This window comes from Mustela erminea, chromosome 6 (genome assembly GCF_009829155.1).
Source record: "Mustela erminea isolate mMusErm1 chromosome 6, mMusErm1.Pri, whole genome shotgun sequence".
Lineage (NCBI taxonomy): Eukaryota > Metazoa > Chordata > Mammalia > Carnivora > Mustelidae > Mustela > Mustela erminea.
The window spans coordinates 18469899-18487714 of NC_045619.1; the positions used below are offsets into that span (position 1 = coordinate 18469899).

At 39.5% G+C, this 17816-nt stretch overlaps 1 protein-coding gene across 1 annotated transcript in view; it reads left to right on the forward strand.

Annotated features, from left to right (window-relative positions):
- Positions 1–16185, forward strand: part of PAH (phenylalanine hydroxylase) — a 75157-nt gene extending 58972 nt beyond the window's left edge. The window contains exons 7-13 of the mRNA XM_032346577.1: positions 1761–1896; positions 2916–2985; positions 6438–6494; positions 8294–8389; positions 8837–8970; positions 12154–12269; positions 13434–16185. Of these exons, the coding sequence (XP_032202468.1) occupies positions 1761–1896; positions 2916–2985; positions 6438–6494; positions 8294–8389; positions 8837–8970; positions 12154–12269; positions 13434–13477 (653 nt within the window). The 3' untranslated portion in view covers positions 13478–16185. The remainder of the gene's footprint in view (positions 1–1760; positions 1897–2915; positions 2986–6437; positions 6495–8293; positions 8390–8836; positions 8971–12153; positions 12270–13433) is intronic.
- Positions 16186–17816: the final 1631 nt, after the last annotated feature.

Genomic DNA, 17816 nt, shown 5'->3' on the forward strand with positions numbered 1-17816 from the left:
TCTCTATTTGGGGTTACCTGCCTCAGTTTAGTCATTTGTCAAATGGAGACTGTCTCTTAGGGAAGTTATGGGAATGAAATAAGACATTGCAAGTGAAAATATCCAGCATGGTGCTACATATACAATAAGTGCTCAGTGAATTTGGGCTGAACTGGAATCTGAGTAATTCTGTGGGGAAATACATTATTGAGATGACTAGTCTCTACACACCATTTCCAAGTGAGATAAGTATTTTCTTTTCTGCCAGAAAGCATTAATTCAGCAAAACTGAAATAAGACTTTCAACTAATACATATTGAACATCTAGTATGTGTCAGGTAGAACTAAAGAAAGTAGGAAGACAGACCACAGCTTTACAGAAATGAAGAAGCTTCTATGCCTCTGAGCTATGTGGAGATGGTATGGTTGACTCTGAGGCAAGGGTCAAGGGATATTATGTAGCAGGAAGAAAAGTGGCAGCTGGGATAGACTGGGGATGGGCTGGATGACATTTCAGGTTCCTTCTATTTGGAAAGTCTCTACCTATCAGATAAAGAGGGGAATGAGAGGCCAAGCAGAGTCAGTTTTAGCCAGGGAACATGTCCAGGGAACATGGCACAGGGGCAAGGAGGTATTAAAGACATTCTCTGGCCAATTATCCATGTTTCCATAGCCAATAGTGAGATAATAAAAATAGTAATAATAGCAGCTGGGGAGTTATAGAGAAGTAACTAAGGAATAGACTTTGAAGCCAGACTGACTGTAGCTGAGACCTTGGACAAGACTTTTTAACTCTTTGTTCTCAACTTTGCCATCTGTAAAGTGGAAATGATATGAACATCTACCTCATAGGGTTATTAGGAGAACTAGTTAGTGTTTATAAAGTGTCTAGAACATATGGTGTCTGACATATGGTGCGCAGTATATATAGTGTTAGCTACCATCGTCATCATCATTATCATCATCATCACCATTATCACCGTGATTATTATTCTCCTTCCAAGTTTGAAACAAATTGAGAGCCAGATATAAGAATCAGAGAGAGGATCAAAATATCAACTTTATTACTGACAAAACTACTTAGAGAATGTGGTATGGATGTACAAACAAAATGGATTTTCTAGTATTTCACCTCTGAATTATGTAACCTTTTCAGAATATACACTGGTGAAGTGTATATTCTATTGCATGACCCAGGGCAGACCAGAATGTGCTCCTCTGTGGGCAGACAGTTATGAGAGAAAGGACCAAAGGGGTCAAATAGAGAATATCCATTTTCTCTTCCCAACTGTTCCAATCAGAGAAGTCCTTGCTCTTTCTGGGGTGTAGTGTGTGAAGATCAGTAGAGAAGCTAGAAGTGTTCCTTTCATACTCTTTCCTTCTGGAAGTAGAATGAAAATTCCAACCCTAGTCTAGAGACAAGAGAAATAAGGAATAAATGTTTCATCCTAATAAACTATAATGAAAGGTAAATTTTTTAAATGCTCCAGTGTGCTAGGCTCTGTGATAAGTACATTATATTTATTAGTTTATTTGATTCTTGGAATAACCCTAGGAAGTATCTATCCACATTTTGCAGAGGAGGAAATGAGGCTCAGAGAAATGAAGTTGCATGACCCAAATTGCCCAACTATATAGGTGCAGAGATGTGAACCCAAGTCTACTTGACATCAATATCCCTGCTGCTAGACAGTTGGGAGTATTACTTTCCTACATAAGGGTCTTCAGGTGCCTCTGGCTCTGCCATGACAGGCTTTGAGTTTTCTTTCTCTGCTTTGCAGGTTGCACTGGATTCCGCCTCCGACCTGTGGCTGGCCTGCTTTCCTCCCGGGATTTCTTGGGTGGCCTGGCCTTCCGAGTCTTCCACTGCACTCAGTACATCAGACATGGGTCCAAACCCATGTATACACCTGAACCGTGAGTGTTCTGCTCCTGCTGCTAGTATCCAACAACAGTGAGTGCCATTTCTCACTGCTTCAGGATGAGGTTTGGGTTCATCAAGGGCTGATCTACAGATCATTTTCTGGATGGTTTGATGTTAGCACAAAGAGAGAGATCATCTCTCTTGGGTATTTTCTCTGTCCAACAGACCATACTGATTGGAGATTTGGGCATCTTGTGAACCACATATTCAGATCTCCCTGGGTCATGAGAATAAGAAGTCACAGTCAAGCTCCAAAGGGATTTTAAGAATCAAAACTATGATGTCCCCAATGAGAACAGGAACAAGTGGTGGCCAATGTATCTCAATACCTCCAGAATATACCTCTAGATGATTCTAATATTTTTATGTCTAGATGTGTCTTGTCTGAAGGTAGAGAATGGCTGACCACCATGTCCCTTATGTTGGCATTTAGCCATCTTCTTAATCAAATAGAACTTACTCAATTTATACAAGAAGTTAGCAGCCTGTCCACAAAACCTGACACATAATGTATTAAATAAATGTAAATTTTCTTCTCTGAATGACTGTTGCCCCCCTTTAGAATAAGAAAACAATAGCACTATTTTTAATTTAATTTTTGTTTCTTATGGGGAATAACTGAGCACATTTCATCTGCTCAAGATGCCCAGGATGTCAATACCAAGATGAAGACTTGGGATAGGAAGTGCTCATGACCCACAACATGCGCAGGTGTATAGGAGAAAGTCCAAAGGAATATTGGCTCTTCTGTTCTGCACCCTACTGAGCATACACCTAAGACCCTCTTGCTGTTGTTCTCTGACTTGCCCCCTACTTTTCTTTCCTTCCTCCTTTTCTTTTATACCTTGCCTCATCTGTTCCCAAGCTTTACATACCACTTATTGTTGGGAATAAGGTCTTAAACGATAATGGCTCACTTCCTTTCTTTTGTCCACTTCTCATGTAGAAAAACTGAGTCTCACTTGACTTATAACCCTCTTTACCTTCAAGCTCTGTGCTTTCTCTCTTTCAGTGACATCTGCCATGAACTGTTGGGACACGTACCCTTGTTTTCAGATCGCAGCTTTGCTCAGTTTTCCCAGGTGAGGAATGGATGCTTTTGGCCTTTTAATTATAATATTGAGACCTAGATTGCTCAAGTGAATTGAGTCTATGGAGGGGCCCTTGTGTCCTCTGCAAGAGTGGAAACCAGATACCATTCTGTGATCCCACCAGAGATGGGCATATGGTCCCATGGAGATGGCTAAATACTCATTCCAGGGATCACAACATGGGGGTAGTGAGCCACTCATCCTCTGAATTATATATGTGCTGCTGAATTTGCTAATCTCACTAGGTTTAGTGAGATTTCATCCCAGAAAGCCTGCCTGATCCCCAGAGAGAAATAACCTTACCTTCTTCCAAGTTCTCCTGGCACTTTTCCCCTCCTCTTTAGGGCCTTGCCATTTCCAACCTTGTCAGGCAGTTGTTTTTGTATATGCTTTAATTAAATAAGATAATATTTGCTGAGGATCCAGTTCCAATAACCCAGCTCCTACTTGGCAAGAACTGATGTGCCAAATGTCTTGCCATTATCATCAAAGCAACAGACTATGCCTTGATTCCTCTATCACAGTGGTGAGCTTTTTACATGAGAGAAAGAATCCTAGTAATTCCTTCAGAGCGCTGAGAGGGTAAGCCATGTTTGGGTAGCTGGGATCATGGGAAAGTTGAATGATGCACCCATACATCCCACCCTGCCACCAACCAGCTGTGACCTATGTGTGTCAGTCTGTACAAATGAAAATCAATACAAAGTTTTGACTGCCAATAATCTTCCTCATAGGGAAGGATAAATATCAAATGGAATGAGTCATAAGCAAATACTGCACCAAGCATGAATTTCAGAGTAATGGGATTGTGTGTGAATTTTATATCTTTTCCCTCAGCAGGAAGAAATAAATAGTTTCACTGTTGATTGAAGAGGTTACCACTTAATATCTGAAACAAACAAACAAACAAACAAACAAAACCTTGCTTTTATGTGGGGTTTAGGGAACTGTGGTGTTTAGAGATTGTTGGACTTTTATGAGTTGAGTGGGGATTAGCTGAATTTAACTTGTAAGTATCACCATTTGACTGAGGCTATTGTTGACTGGCTAATGTTCAGAAGAATGGTTCCTGCTGTCAAGATGTCACTGATTGCTTGGAACAACTTTAAAACTGGGGTTTCTTCCTCTGGCCAAAGAATAATCAGTGATTTCTTTAGAGAATAGGAACTTTTTATTCTCACTACCAGAAGCTCTTCTGCTCAGTCAGAGGTTAAGTGACAATCCTCCTTAAGCCATTTCCATTTGGGGGAGTTCCCTAAAGGGGCGGACAATTACATGAGTCAACAGATAGATGCTACTGGGCCATAAGTGTCACATGGCTCCAACTTATACCTGGACAGTCCCAAGGGAGGTGTAATTTTGAAAGTTCCCTGAGCAAATTCTTTTTGATCTAAAAGGAGGATTAACTTCCCACTAGAGTGCGAGAAGAGATGGGGATTAAGCATAGGGAAATCTTGGGACCCTTTTTAAGGCAAGCTTTGGGCTCACAAAGAATGGTGACCATGAGAACAGAGCACTGTTTCAGTGACTTCTGTTAGACTGTGGCATGTCTGGACAGGAAGGGTGGACAGAGATGGGGAGAGGGACAAGAAAGGAGAGCCAACCGTCTGAATTTAGTTCACTCTACCTCAGCATTTTCTCAGCATGCAGTATGGGCCAGGCTCTGAGTTTGACCCAGAGATGAAGACCATGTGGCCTCTTGCTCTAAAGTAAGCCCAATCCTTAGTCCTTCTCTGTCTACCTCAATTCTTTTGGTTATCTCACCCAAACTCCCTGTGTTAAATATCATCTCTGTCCTGATGACAAGCACATTTGTATCTTCAACCCAGACCTTCAATCCCTAAACGCAGACTTATGTATCCAAGAACCTATTCAATTTCTCCACTTGGGTGTCTATTAGACATCTATATTAATCCTCTCCAAAACTGAATTCCTGATCTTCTTGTTCAAACCTTCTCCAACCACAGCCTTCCCTGTGTTAGTTCATGATAACTCTATCCTTTCAGTTGCTAAAACCAAAAGCACTTAGGGGACATTATTAGCTTCTTTCTCTCTCAAATACCCATAACCAATCTTTCTGAAAGTTGTATGTATTTTGCCTTCAAAATATGTGTAAAATCTGACCATTGTCCATCATTTCCACTGCTGTCAAGCTAGTCTCAGCCATAATTGTTTCTCACCCTGGGGACTGTGGTAGCTTCTTAAGGCCCTACTCTCAACCCCCTACAATCTGTTCTCACATAGCTGCCAGAATAAATCTTGGATGACGTAAATCAGATCTTGCTGCTTTTTTGCTCAAAACCTTGCAGTGACTACCATTTCACTGAAAAGAAAATCCTAAACCCTAAAATGCCAAAAAATTTGTATATGACTGAGCCACACATCCCTCTTTGATACCACCTGCCTCTCTCCCCACCCTTATTCTGTTCTAGCCATACTGGTCCCTCCCTGTTAATTGAACCTACTGACATTTCCATTTTCATGGGCTATACATGTGATCTATACAACGCTGTTCCCTCACATGTCAGCAGAGCCAATAAGCTCACTTCCGTCAAGTCTTTGTTCAAATATCACCTTCTCAATGACGTTTGCTCTGAAACGATTTTTAAAATTACAGCCTCTTCCTATTCTCCTGGCACTTCCACTCACCCTTGTCCCCTTCTTCTTTTCAAATAACATATTCCTTCTAATATACCTATGTATATGCTTATTATTTATTGTCTGCCTTTAATGTAAACACCATGATGTCTAGGATTTCTTTTGATTCTGTACACTGCCAACTACATAGAAGACATTCAGTAAACATTTTGGAATGAATAAATGCATATAGTAGGGAAAGCAAATATATTTATTTATTTATTTGTGTATATACTCTGTCTGATACAAAGCAAGCTGGAGCAAATGTTATAAAAGAGACAAAGACAAAGAGACCACTCAGGGCATCCTGTAATTGGAGCTGGAATGAGAAGTGGTCCATAGCATTTCAGACTCTCTAGCTAGATGGGTGGATGTCAAACATTTCTCTGTAATTCTTCTGTGGTGTCTTGAGGATACTTGGCTTAAGACACTCATCTTGTATTCCATGAATGTTCTGCTTGAGCTGTGGGAGAATAACCACTGAGTTGGAATCAAGGAATGAAGCTTTAGACATAACCTACTGTGTGACCTTAAGTAGGTCACCTCCCTTCTCTGTGCCTCACTTTTCTCATTTGTAAAGTAAATATAAAGGACCAAGTGACGAAGTAAGGTTTCCTGCTCTAGGGATCTATGATGTGTGGCTAGACAAGACTTAATAGAATAATCAGGGTCTATCTGGGCCCTTCTGAAGGCGTCTGGTCACCCATCACCTTCTTGTGCTATAGTGCAAGGTGGGAGCTGAGGGTGAAGTTTTAAGTTACGCAGACCCCAGCCATGCCAGTGACTCTGTTTCTCTACAATTACAGGAAATTGGCCTTGCCTCTCTGGGTGCCCCTGATGAGTACATTGAGAAACTCGCCACAGTAAGTTCCTTCTGCCTCTGGTGGATAGTGAGAGTGCTATAGGCTAGAGCCCTCGGGTCTTCAAAGCTTCAATCCCTCCCTGAAAGCCAGGTCATTTGGGGGGACATATCAGAATGTGCTGACTTACATTCACACAAGTAAAATTTCATATTTTGATTTTTCCTTCATGGTCTGATTTTGAAATCAGCTGCATGCAAATGTTTACATGTAATTTTAAACAAAATATCTTAAACACGAATGGGCTATAATGATAGCTCTTGAGAATCTTTGGGCATAAAGTGTGCATGTGGAAGGGGAATGGCCTGGATTCATGGCTTTGAAGAGGAAATATTTACACCCCTCTTTTGCCCTGGAGCCAGCATTTGGATTTTTCCTTTACTAGACACAGGTGGAAATGGAGGTGGGCTTTCCTTGTCTTATCAAACACTTCCCTCTCTCCAGTGAATGTGATGACAGTCATGGATTGAAGCGTGGAATCAGCAACTCTGCGCAGCAGGGGGTTTTCTTCCTACAGACTCCTTTCCAATGAGTTTACCCCTCCCCAACATCTGAGTCACATTTCTTACAATTTGATGTGTATCCGTTTAGAAGTTTATGAATTCAGTTTATCCGAAGAGCAAAAATTTCCAGAAGTTTCTTTCTCACTGAGCAGCTGCTCTGAGCCCCTGGGCAAGTGGCTTTTGCTTCCTCGTCTCTAAAAATGGTTACATTAGTTTATATTCTGCCCACGTAAAAAGTATATCATAATTGTATGAAGAGTTACATGTATGTGAACATGGATTTTTAAATGTCAGACTCTATATAGATGCAAGAAGCAGCTTCTCATTTGTAGGAAGAAAACAAACCCAGAACTCAGAGCATTATGTTACCTGTTATGACAATGATAAGAGTACTTATCGCCAACATAAATTCTCAAAAAACAAAAACAAAAACCTTACTATTGAATATATACTGGGCTGGGAATAGCTCTAGACTCTTGCTCTGACTTTGATTTGCTGTGTAACTAGATGTATATTGCTTGACCTCCCTGGGCTGAAAACACCTCGTCTGTACATGAGGAGGTCTATGTAGGACTAAGGTCTACGGAGGACTAAGCTTACAAACTTCACATTCTGTCGTGCAATAAACAGACTTAACTAGTAATCCATCCCTAATTCTCCAAGACCGTGACTGTCTGCAGCAGCTAACTGGACCCAAGGTTTCTCTTGGCCCTGGTCAGTAAAGTTATGCCAAAATTCCAGGATCACCTTCCCCAGGCCAGGCATCTAGGACATGTTGGACTGGGAGCTGTTTAAAGAAAGGACTTGGTTATTTGAGGAGGGTAAGTGCAATTGTTGGCAGTACATCAGAACCCGCCCAGGTTTTAGCATGGATGGCAGGATGCCGTCAATGATTTTATCACTACCCAATCTCCTACCTCCCATGACTGAGCTTGATGGGATTGCATGATAAGTCTGGCCAGCTAAATGGAACATCTCATTCTAGTTAATGCCACAGAGAACAAAGCAAAAGGGGTTGAGGATTTCCTGTCATTTAGAGTTACCTGTTAGTGGTATCTTCTTGGGCTTCCTTAGCACTCCCTCTCTACTTCATATCACTTCTTACATTCAGCCAACTCTTGATTCAAGCAGTGACTGGATAGAGTGAGACATAGAACACAGAGAAGTGACCCCAAGTCATGGTGATTCAGAGAAGAGACCTGGACAAACTCTCACCTGGACAGTCCTGTCCTTAGCCCTGGGGCATCTGCTGCCTTTCGCTTCCTTGGGGTGTGCTCTCAACTTCACATTCCATTCCAGATTTACTGGTTTACTGTGGAGTTTGGCCTCTGCAAACAAGGAGACTCCATAAAGGCATATGGTGCTGGGCTCCTGTCATCTTTTGGTGAATTACAGGTATGACCCCATTAATATCCATTTTGAGATTCAACCTAAGGGTTAATCCACAAATAATTGGTACCTTAGCAGCTATGATTTGTTCATGACTTTGGGTGTTAGATATAGAAGTTGAACTGCAAGTACACAGGTCTACAAAACAGAAGGGCCTCCAGATCCCAGGGCTGACCTGTGCATACAGATGTATGTAAATCCTTGTAGTTGGCTCTTACATCCTCTTTTGATCATGGCTAGAGAGAATTACTCCTTTCTATCTGGACTGTAGGTTTTAAGATGGGCTATGAGGGTAGGATCTAGTGTATGTGAAATAATTTAGTTAAATGCATTTGGTGGGGGGTGTGGAAGGAGTCAGGATGCGATAGGAGAAGGTACACAAATAGCCAATGGAGGCAACAGAAACAACTGACCCAGACTTGCCTGTGAAAACGTTCCCCTTTCTACCTGCAGTACTGCTTGTCCGGCAAGCCAAAACTCCTCCCCCTGGAGCTGGAGAAGACAGCCACCCAGGAGTACACTGTCACAGAGTTCCAGCCCCTCTATTATGTGGCTGAGAGTTTTAACGATGCAAAGGAGAAAGTGAGGTGAGGTGGTGACCAAGGTGGGTCAGAAGAACTTGGGGTCTCCTGATTTTGTCTGGTGCCATTGATCTGTAGGTGGTTGTCCAGGAGAGTAGACTCCAATGTTTATAGTAAGAGTGTGCAGCAGTCAGAGCCTCCCCATCTTTGTTCCTTTTCACTTTCTGTTTGGGAGGGGTTCCTTAGTGGGACACCATTTCACAGATTATTGTCTGGACATGTTGGCCTATGCAGACAATTCTGCCACTGGATCCTTGTTTTAATTCAGCCACTAAGTCCAGGCACTGAGCTCCCCATATACAGAGTAGCCACGAAGGCCCCCAACAAATCACTCCTAGGATTCTCCTAACCAGGAGGAGTCACTTTATTGTTCCAATACCTGCAAAATTCACCCCCCAACTCCTTCAAATCTTCACTCTCATTTAACCTTCTCAGTGTGTCTTTCTCTAACTGACTTACTTATAATCCCTACCCATCCCCATCCCCAAACTCCTTGCCCTCCTCTGCAGTATATTTTTCCCCTTAGCACCCGCTAATGTTAGATATATTACATGATTTAAGATTCATTTGGGTAGGAATTATCATCCTTTTGTTTTCCTGTTCTTTCCTCAGTCTTTGGAACAGTGCCTGATACATAATGATCATGCAATAAGTTAATAGGCAAACACATCAATCGCAGAGGCAGTCTAGCAAAAGGCTGATAAAGATGGAAAACTAGCAAGACTCAGATTCTCAGCCCTCTCAGCTGACAGCCCTATCTATAATCTGCTCAAGTGACTCTCCTCCCAACAAGAGACAGGCCAGGCAGAGGTTCCACCTAGACATGACTATCCTGATAGTTGGTGTTTCTTTTGTTTTATATCTTATCCATGAGGGATGATAGACATAGATATACAGGTTTCTGGGATCCCATAAAGCTGGGTATGCCAGCTTCCCCTGCATTGCGCTTAGGTGATGGAAGGCAAAATTTTTGTCCGTAAGTCCACATGGTTTGGCCTAAGATGTCTCCTTTCCTTCTATCTTTCCAGGGCCTTCAAGTTATTTCAGTTATTCGTTTCTAATTATTTCCTAAATCTCCATCCCCTGCTGGTAGTATAGCCTTCCTCTAGCCCCTAAGGATTCCTCTCTGTCATTTCTGAGACCCTTTTGGGGTTATGCATTTAAGTGGTTTTGTGCATTACCCCACCTGGGTAATAATAATAATAATAATAATAATAATAAGAAGAAGAAGAAGAAGAAGAAGAAGAAGAAGCAGAAGCAGCAGCAAGTTAAATACCTAACACCTACTATGTACTAAACACTGTTCTAAGTATTTTTCATGCATTGATTCATTTACTCTTCAGATAAGACTATGAAGTTTGCAGGTGGGGTTCAGAAGCATAGAAGGGATAAGAGACTCACCCAGAATTATAAAGCTGGTAAGGGGCTGACTGAATCAGAGATAGTACTCATAGCCTCTTTGTCAAACCAGGGTCACATTTAAGTGGGGCCTCCTGGTGATGACTTTCTAACCCAGGAAGTGATCAGTCCCAGACCAACAGAGAAGAGCTTGCCAGAACCTAGATTTCTTGGGCCTTAGAAATCCCACACACTCTGTCAGTGCCTACAGCCCAGAGGAGACTACCACAAAACCCCTATCCTGCTGAGTGGTTAACTCACAGAGTCAAAGGGAATGCTGAAAAACAGGGTTCAGAAAAGGGAGGTATTCTCTCAAAGTCTCCCAGCTAAGAGAAACCACTTTTAACCATTTTCAGCTTCAAAATTCAAGTTCTAGGTAGAAAGAAACACCCTGAGTGTGATCATGTGCCCCATCCCTGTCTGGAGGAGAGATGGGCCCTGAGACTGACTGCCTAGGTGAAGCACTTCTAACAGCATAGAGGCAGATTTTCCAAAGCAAAGATGAGGCAAACTATGGGAATGAGAGGGAAGAGGCTCAGAGCGGGCCAAATCACAGACATGCATTACAAGCTTCATGTCACCTGTGGAGTTGAGAAAGCTCTTTTCAGAGAAGCAGCGGTAGAAAGACATACTTAACCATTTGTTCTTCTGGAGTCCCAGTCACTAATGAAAGAACAGCTAACGCTCATGTAGGATTTACTCTATACTATAAAAGCACTTGCCATGACCCTCTCAGGTAGTACTGTTCTTAGTTCCACATTTATAGAAGAATGAGGACACCAAGGTGCAGCCCATAAGGGCTGTCACTGGCAGAAGCAAGGTTTGAGCTGAGTGTCTGGTTCTAGAACTTGGGTTTCCAGCCACTATGATCCACCACTCTTGGCAAACATGGAGAGAGCCCACTAGTTTCCCTTACAGTTGTCTTCTCAGTATGGCAGCTTTGACTCTTACTGGAAGCCAAATTAGAAATACCATTTCTGATGCCATTGCATTTTATAAGCTATTTGGGGGTATCTTATTAGTTGTATTGCTTGATGTCCCTCATAAGGACCTCCTGGTACATTCCTCCAAGACCCAGATGTAATGAATGCATCAAGAAAGCAAATAAGTAAAGAACACAGGCCAGAGTCGGACTACCTGGGTCCATTTTCAGTTGCACAATTTGTTGCTAGTATGATTTGGTAGTCATTGAATCTCCCCAAGCTTCAGTTTTCTCATCAGTAAAATAAGAATAGTAATAGTACCTTCTTCTACGATTTGTATGAAGATTAAATTAGGGATGATAGTTGTAAAGAGAATAGCACAATTAGGACTTCACAGAGTTCTTGGTACATAAATGGCACTCAATTCATGTTAAATTTCATTTATAACATAGTGTTTTCTTCCATTCTTGAGAGCTGTGTTTCCCTCCTTGCATTGATTTCCAAGCATCTCAGAGCTTATTTCTTTCTGTAGCATTCTTTGTTTAGATTTACTTGCTTTTTTGGGTTTTATTTAATGGTAAGAATTTTGGCTTTAATGTCTTCTGTGCTTTTATTTTGATATCTCTTTTTTGGAGGTAGGTAACTAAATAAATATGTGCCAAAGTGTGTTTGTATATACACCTAGACACATACACAGCACACAAAGTCTACCCAAGAGGATCTCACTAAAATTCCATTTCTCTTTTCAGCCTGGTTTCTAAAACCCTTGTTCTAGTGAGATTGAAGTGAAATTCCACTGAGAAATCTTTTTTAGAATTATTTCCCCCTGAATTATGCCCTTTACTAAGCTCTGTGGATTTGGTTTCAGGAACTTTGCTGCTACAATCCCACGGCCCTTCTCAGTTCGTTATGATCCATACACTCAAAGGATTGAGGTCTTGGACAATACGCAGCAGCTTAAGATTTTGGCCGACTCCATCAACAGTAAGTAACTCACACCCCAGGAGGCCACTCTCTTTACCAGAAATAGAGAGTTAGATTTTTCTTACCCTCACCATAGGAACAATAGGAAATTTATCAAATATTGAATTAAGGAGAAAAGCATCTCCAGGTAAGCCATTTGTTTGTCAAGGGAGAAAAGCTTGGCAAAATGTCAGAACTGCTTTGAGGGTCTTTTCTTCTTTGACTTTCCTAGATTCCATGCTACTCCCAGCACCACACCAGCTCTCCACTCTGTCTTCTCACTGTCATGTTCCTCTTTCTCCTTTGCCTCTATACTCTCTCGCCTCTAAGTGCCCAATGGATATTGCTGTGCCTGGAATTTCAGCCCCTATAAGACAGGTTCTAGCTACTTTATTGGCCATCTAGTGGCTCATCCATGGGACTACCACTCTTCCAGGACAGTGAGGATATTATAATAGTTACTCATAAAAAAAAAGCAGAGTATTACATTGCTTCTCACTAGATTCCCTTTCCAGTGCTTCAAACTCTGCTCCAGGAACTTGAAGTTGAAGTATCTCTCTAATAGTCCACTGAAATTGCTTGTCCACCTCCAGGGCTCCTTCCACTTCTTTGAAGTATATTTGTTCCTGTGGACCCTTGGTCTATGCATGAATGGGAGCGGCTCCATTGTAGTCCAATGGTCTAGCAATCTAGGCTGATTTATCTGCTTAGACCATGCATTCTCAAACCTAGTGTACATCAGAATCATTTGGAGAGCTAATTAAAAATTAACAACCCTGACTCATAGTCCCAGACTAAATTTACTAAAATTGTGATAAGTCTTGGGAGTTTGTATTTGTAATAAGGCTCTATGTGATTCTGACACAGGGGGTTCTTGTGAACTACACTTTTAGGTTTCATAGCTTAAGTCCTTACAAATATCTATAGATGGTCCCGTAAAAGAAAAAGAGAGAAAATTGTTAACTCCTCCCATGGAAAAAGGAAGGTAATTACATTAAAATTTGTAAGTCCCTATGCTATAACTGTCCAAATCATATCACCATAACTAATCTGTAAGCTCCTTAAAGGCTGGGATCGTACCCAGCATATCTATACATCCCATTGATCCCCTAATGTGTTACACATTGTAGAAATTTAAAGTGTGTTTTCTCATGATATGAGTGGCCCATTTTTTTTTCTTTGTAGGTGAAGTTGGAATCCTTTGTAGTGCCCTCCAGAAAATAAAGTGAAACCATGGACAAAACCTGTCAACTGAGAATCTGTTGATAGAAATCTGTTGATAGAAATTTCATTTCATCTGAAAAAGTTTGAAAAGTAAACCTTAATTTGAATTGACAGCCTTAAATCTTTTTTGGAACAAGATATAGGATGAACAAATAAATCAAAATAACTTGAAATGACAGCATATTAATGCATATCCAAAAGCATAATCTTCTGGGGTCATCTTTGATTTATAGATGATAATCCCATACTCTCAATTCAGTTAAAGTCAATAATCTGTCACCTTTCATCAACATTAATTAAAATTGGGAACTGATTTACTCAAGCTTCATATACGCTTTTGTTATTGGCCATAGAAAATTCCTAAAGGAATACATATCACTCAATATAAAACACAAGTCTCTTATTAGAATTTAATTTGTTGATTTAATATAAATTTAACCTACAAACTATAATTTGTTTCAGTAAACTATAATTCTAAGTATTGTTGTGTTTTATCCATGTAATTTCCTTTAATTCAAGAGCTCATTAAAATAGTTATAAAGATTGAAGTTCATAACATAATATTGAAGTACTTCTGTGTATTTTATTGTAATCATAAATACTGCCATGGAAGGTAATATAAGTCCTCACCTGACTCCTACAAATTTCAATATCATCTTCCAATTAATTGTCACTTTTTTGTAGATATTTTGTAGATACATGAGATGCAACTGATATTAACTGAAGGTTTGGCTGGTAGATATTCAATAAATACTCAGTGAAAGAATAATGGAATATATAAATAAATAGCAAATCCTCAACAAAAGTGAGAATTTTAGTTATGTTTAAAAAAGTCAAGGGGTTAGAAAATTTTACAGTTTCAAATATTCCTCTCCATTGTCTTAGAAACACATTAACTGGATAATCTTGTGGCATGAAAAAAATGATCAGTCTCAGATTTCCAACGCATCACAGAGTTCACTGTGATAATCTAAGTTATGTCTGATAGTCAACAGACTTTGATTTCTGTTGGCTGTACATTTTATACAAATGCATGACTATCTGAGAAACAGTAGGAAAAAATACAGCATCTTTAAAGCTATGCTTTGAAATTTTCACACCACCTTATCATTTTACTTTGGAAGTAGTTAGATCTCAGAGGACTTGCATAGTATGTGCTCATGGGTGATTCTCAGACCAGCTGTATCATCATCAACAATAAATCCTGGGCATATCCCAACTCTATCCAGTCAGAATATCTGGAGATGGACCACAGAGACCTGAATCTTTCAGTACCTCAGGTGTTTTGTTTTGCTTTTGCTTTTGTTTTTGTTTTTGCTTTTTTTTTTTTTTTTGCTTTTGCTTGTTTTTGTTTTTTAATGCCCAGCAAGTCTATTGGTACATTAAGTTTGAGAGAACTTTACTTCTGGTGGCCAGTGCTGCCAATTGCCAGTTATGTCTCTTTTGGATAATTTACTTTGGATCTCAGTTTTACTTGAACCGTAAAGGAGTTTAAATGGATGAATCAAGGTTTCTTTCAGCCTTTAAGTACAATTCAAATGCTGACATGTGTCTTTAAACCGACGTCCCCGACCCACTAACAGTGTGTAATAATACTAGTTCAACTATGCTACCTGGGTGGAAAGATCAATTTGGTCTGATTGTGTCTGGGATCTCATTGCTTTGAATTTGGGTTTTCATATCTATATTTATTTCCTCATGCCTCTGTAGAACCTACTGACAAATGCTGATTCTAAAAGTGGAAATGTTCTTTTATCTGTTTCTTGAGACCCCAAACACCTTGCAAAGGGACTATTTTGATAAATATTTCTTTACTTTATATTAAGTTCTTGATTTTGGAACTAAACTATTTTATAGTATTTTAGACTAGATATTTTATTTCGTAGTGCTTCTTAGTCTTACTGAAAATAATTTAATGTGTTTGAAATTAAAACTTAGGTTTGGGTTGCAATTTTGCAGAAAAAAATTACATACTGACTGGAAGATAACCTTTGATTTTTTAAGTAATGTGTTATTCAGTACTTAGCTCTTTTTATCTGGACATAAAAACCCAACCTAAAGCAATGGATTCAACACATTTTCCTGTGTTAGTATTATCGTCTGTTTCATATTCAGTAAATGAGCTGGTTTTTTTTTTAGAAAAAATAGTAATGCTTTACCGATAACTAGCCAATTGCATCTAAAAAAGAGAAATACATAGAACCATTATACATTTTTAGTATTAGTGTTCAATAAGTTTCTAAATAACTTATAAACTTTCTCAATAAGTTTATAAATTTAAATTTTAATTCTAGATTCCTAAATTATATAGCTTAACTGCTTATCAAAGAATTTAACACTAAAATGTCAACTTCATAAAGCATGAAACTTGCCTGTCTTCACCTCTAATAGCCTTAACATATAGTGCACAGTAGGTGTTTAATAATCTTTAAAAAATTTCTAAGTGAGGCGAATCATAGGGCATGTAGTGAAGATTGTCTCTCACAAATAAGCTATTTTGAAAGAAAAAGTTGAGAAACAACTAAATTTGCAATTTTCCCGTTTAAATGCGGTAGAACATTTTGCATCTTAATGTAATTTATGATTAAAAAAAGATATTGTGCCTTCAAAATAGATCATGGCTAGGTAATTTGTGTTTATACTGCTTGAACAATAACTGACATATGAAAGTGCTTAATAAATGTTTGCTAATTAATAAAGGAACAAAATTGCAACAATAAAATGTTTCAGTTATCCATGGTGGGGCTGAAATGATCATAAAGCAATGAGTGATTTGCCTAATGATTGCAAAAAATTATAGAGGAGACAAAATAGAAAAGACTATGAAAATGGACTCTGTAAAGAAAAGAGGAAAAAAATGATCAGAATTTCTTTCCAGTGGAGTGTGTACCCACCCTACCCCCACCATACACACAAGATCCCTGTCTTTTTTTTTTTTAAGATTTTATTTATCTATTTGACAGACAGAGATTACAAGTAGACAGAGAGGCAGGCAGAGAGAGAGGAGGAAGCAGGCTCCCCATGGAGCAGAGAGCCCGATGCGGGGCTTGATCCCAGGACCCTGGGATCATGACTTGAGCCGAAGGCAGAGGCTTTAAACCACTGAGCCACCCAGACGCCCCAAGATCCCTGTCTTTTAATAGCTTTCTTGTGCAGTTTCAAAAACTATAAGCAGTAGTAGACTTGATATATGCTAGTAATGGCTCTGATATTTTTTGTGCTTTGAATTTTCTCATTTATAATCTTAACTTTTAATTCTGCTAGCTCCAAGAAATAGTTTACCTTCTCATGTGTGGTAAGCTTAAAGAATAAATTTAGAGTGGTAAGTAATTGTAGAGAAGATCGAATTGAGCCCTCTAGTATATACATACAACTCTTCTCTAATGATTTATAGTGGTTCAGGGTTGTTCTTCAACAATGTTTCTTTTGTATGTTTCTTTCACACTGTTTCTTTTATGACAACAGTCTTTAACTAAGAGAACATTCATGGGGGAAAAAAAAAGCAAAAGATATACCTCCCTGAGTCCTGCGATCAATCCCCGCATGATCTGTGCTCAGTGCAGAGTATGCTTGGGATTCTCTCTCCCTTTTCTTTGGTCCCTCCCCTTACATGCTCTCTCTCTAAAATAAATAAATAATTTTTGTAAAAAAAGATGTACCTCCCTGAAAGATGAATGGATTTCTTAAGTCTCCAATTTGAAGATGCTACTACAGGGGGCACAACACCTCCTTATTTTCCAGTTTGCCTAAATAGAGAAAAGATAAATGATTATAGCTTGAACTGCAGCTTTTTTTTTTCTCAGATCTTTCTTTGGAGATAGATGATGTCTAAAGAAAATAAGTGTATCAGTATCCTCTATTGAGTTTATTAAAATTGGTGCAAACTTTGGATGTTTATGATTTACTCTTCCTAGAAGTAAATTAAGGAAGATCTATTTAAAAAGAAATATACTTAGTCCTCCCTGAGGTCTCTTTATTCCTAAAGTTTCTCAAAGAAATATCGGCTGCAGCCTGTCCTTTCATGGAATCACCTTGCAAATGGAGAGGGTTGTGACAAAGGGCAGATTTCCACTATTGCTTCTGAGTGGTCAGGGGAGAGTGGAGTTTGGATTTAGAAAAGAGGGATTAGGAATGCATCTTCATTTGTGTCTTTGAGTTTTTCTCTTATGACTCTAAAGTGTGGGTTTTGGTGTTTGTTGGTTTTTTTTTTTTTTTTTGAGAAATCACTCATCCTATCACACCAAACACACACACACACACACACACACACACACACACACACACACAACCATCCCTTTGACCTCCAAGAAGCCACAAGATGATTTGGAACTGAGCTGAAGACTC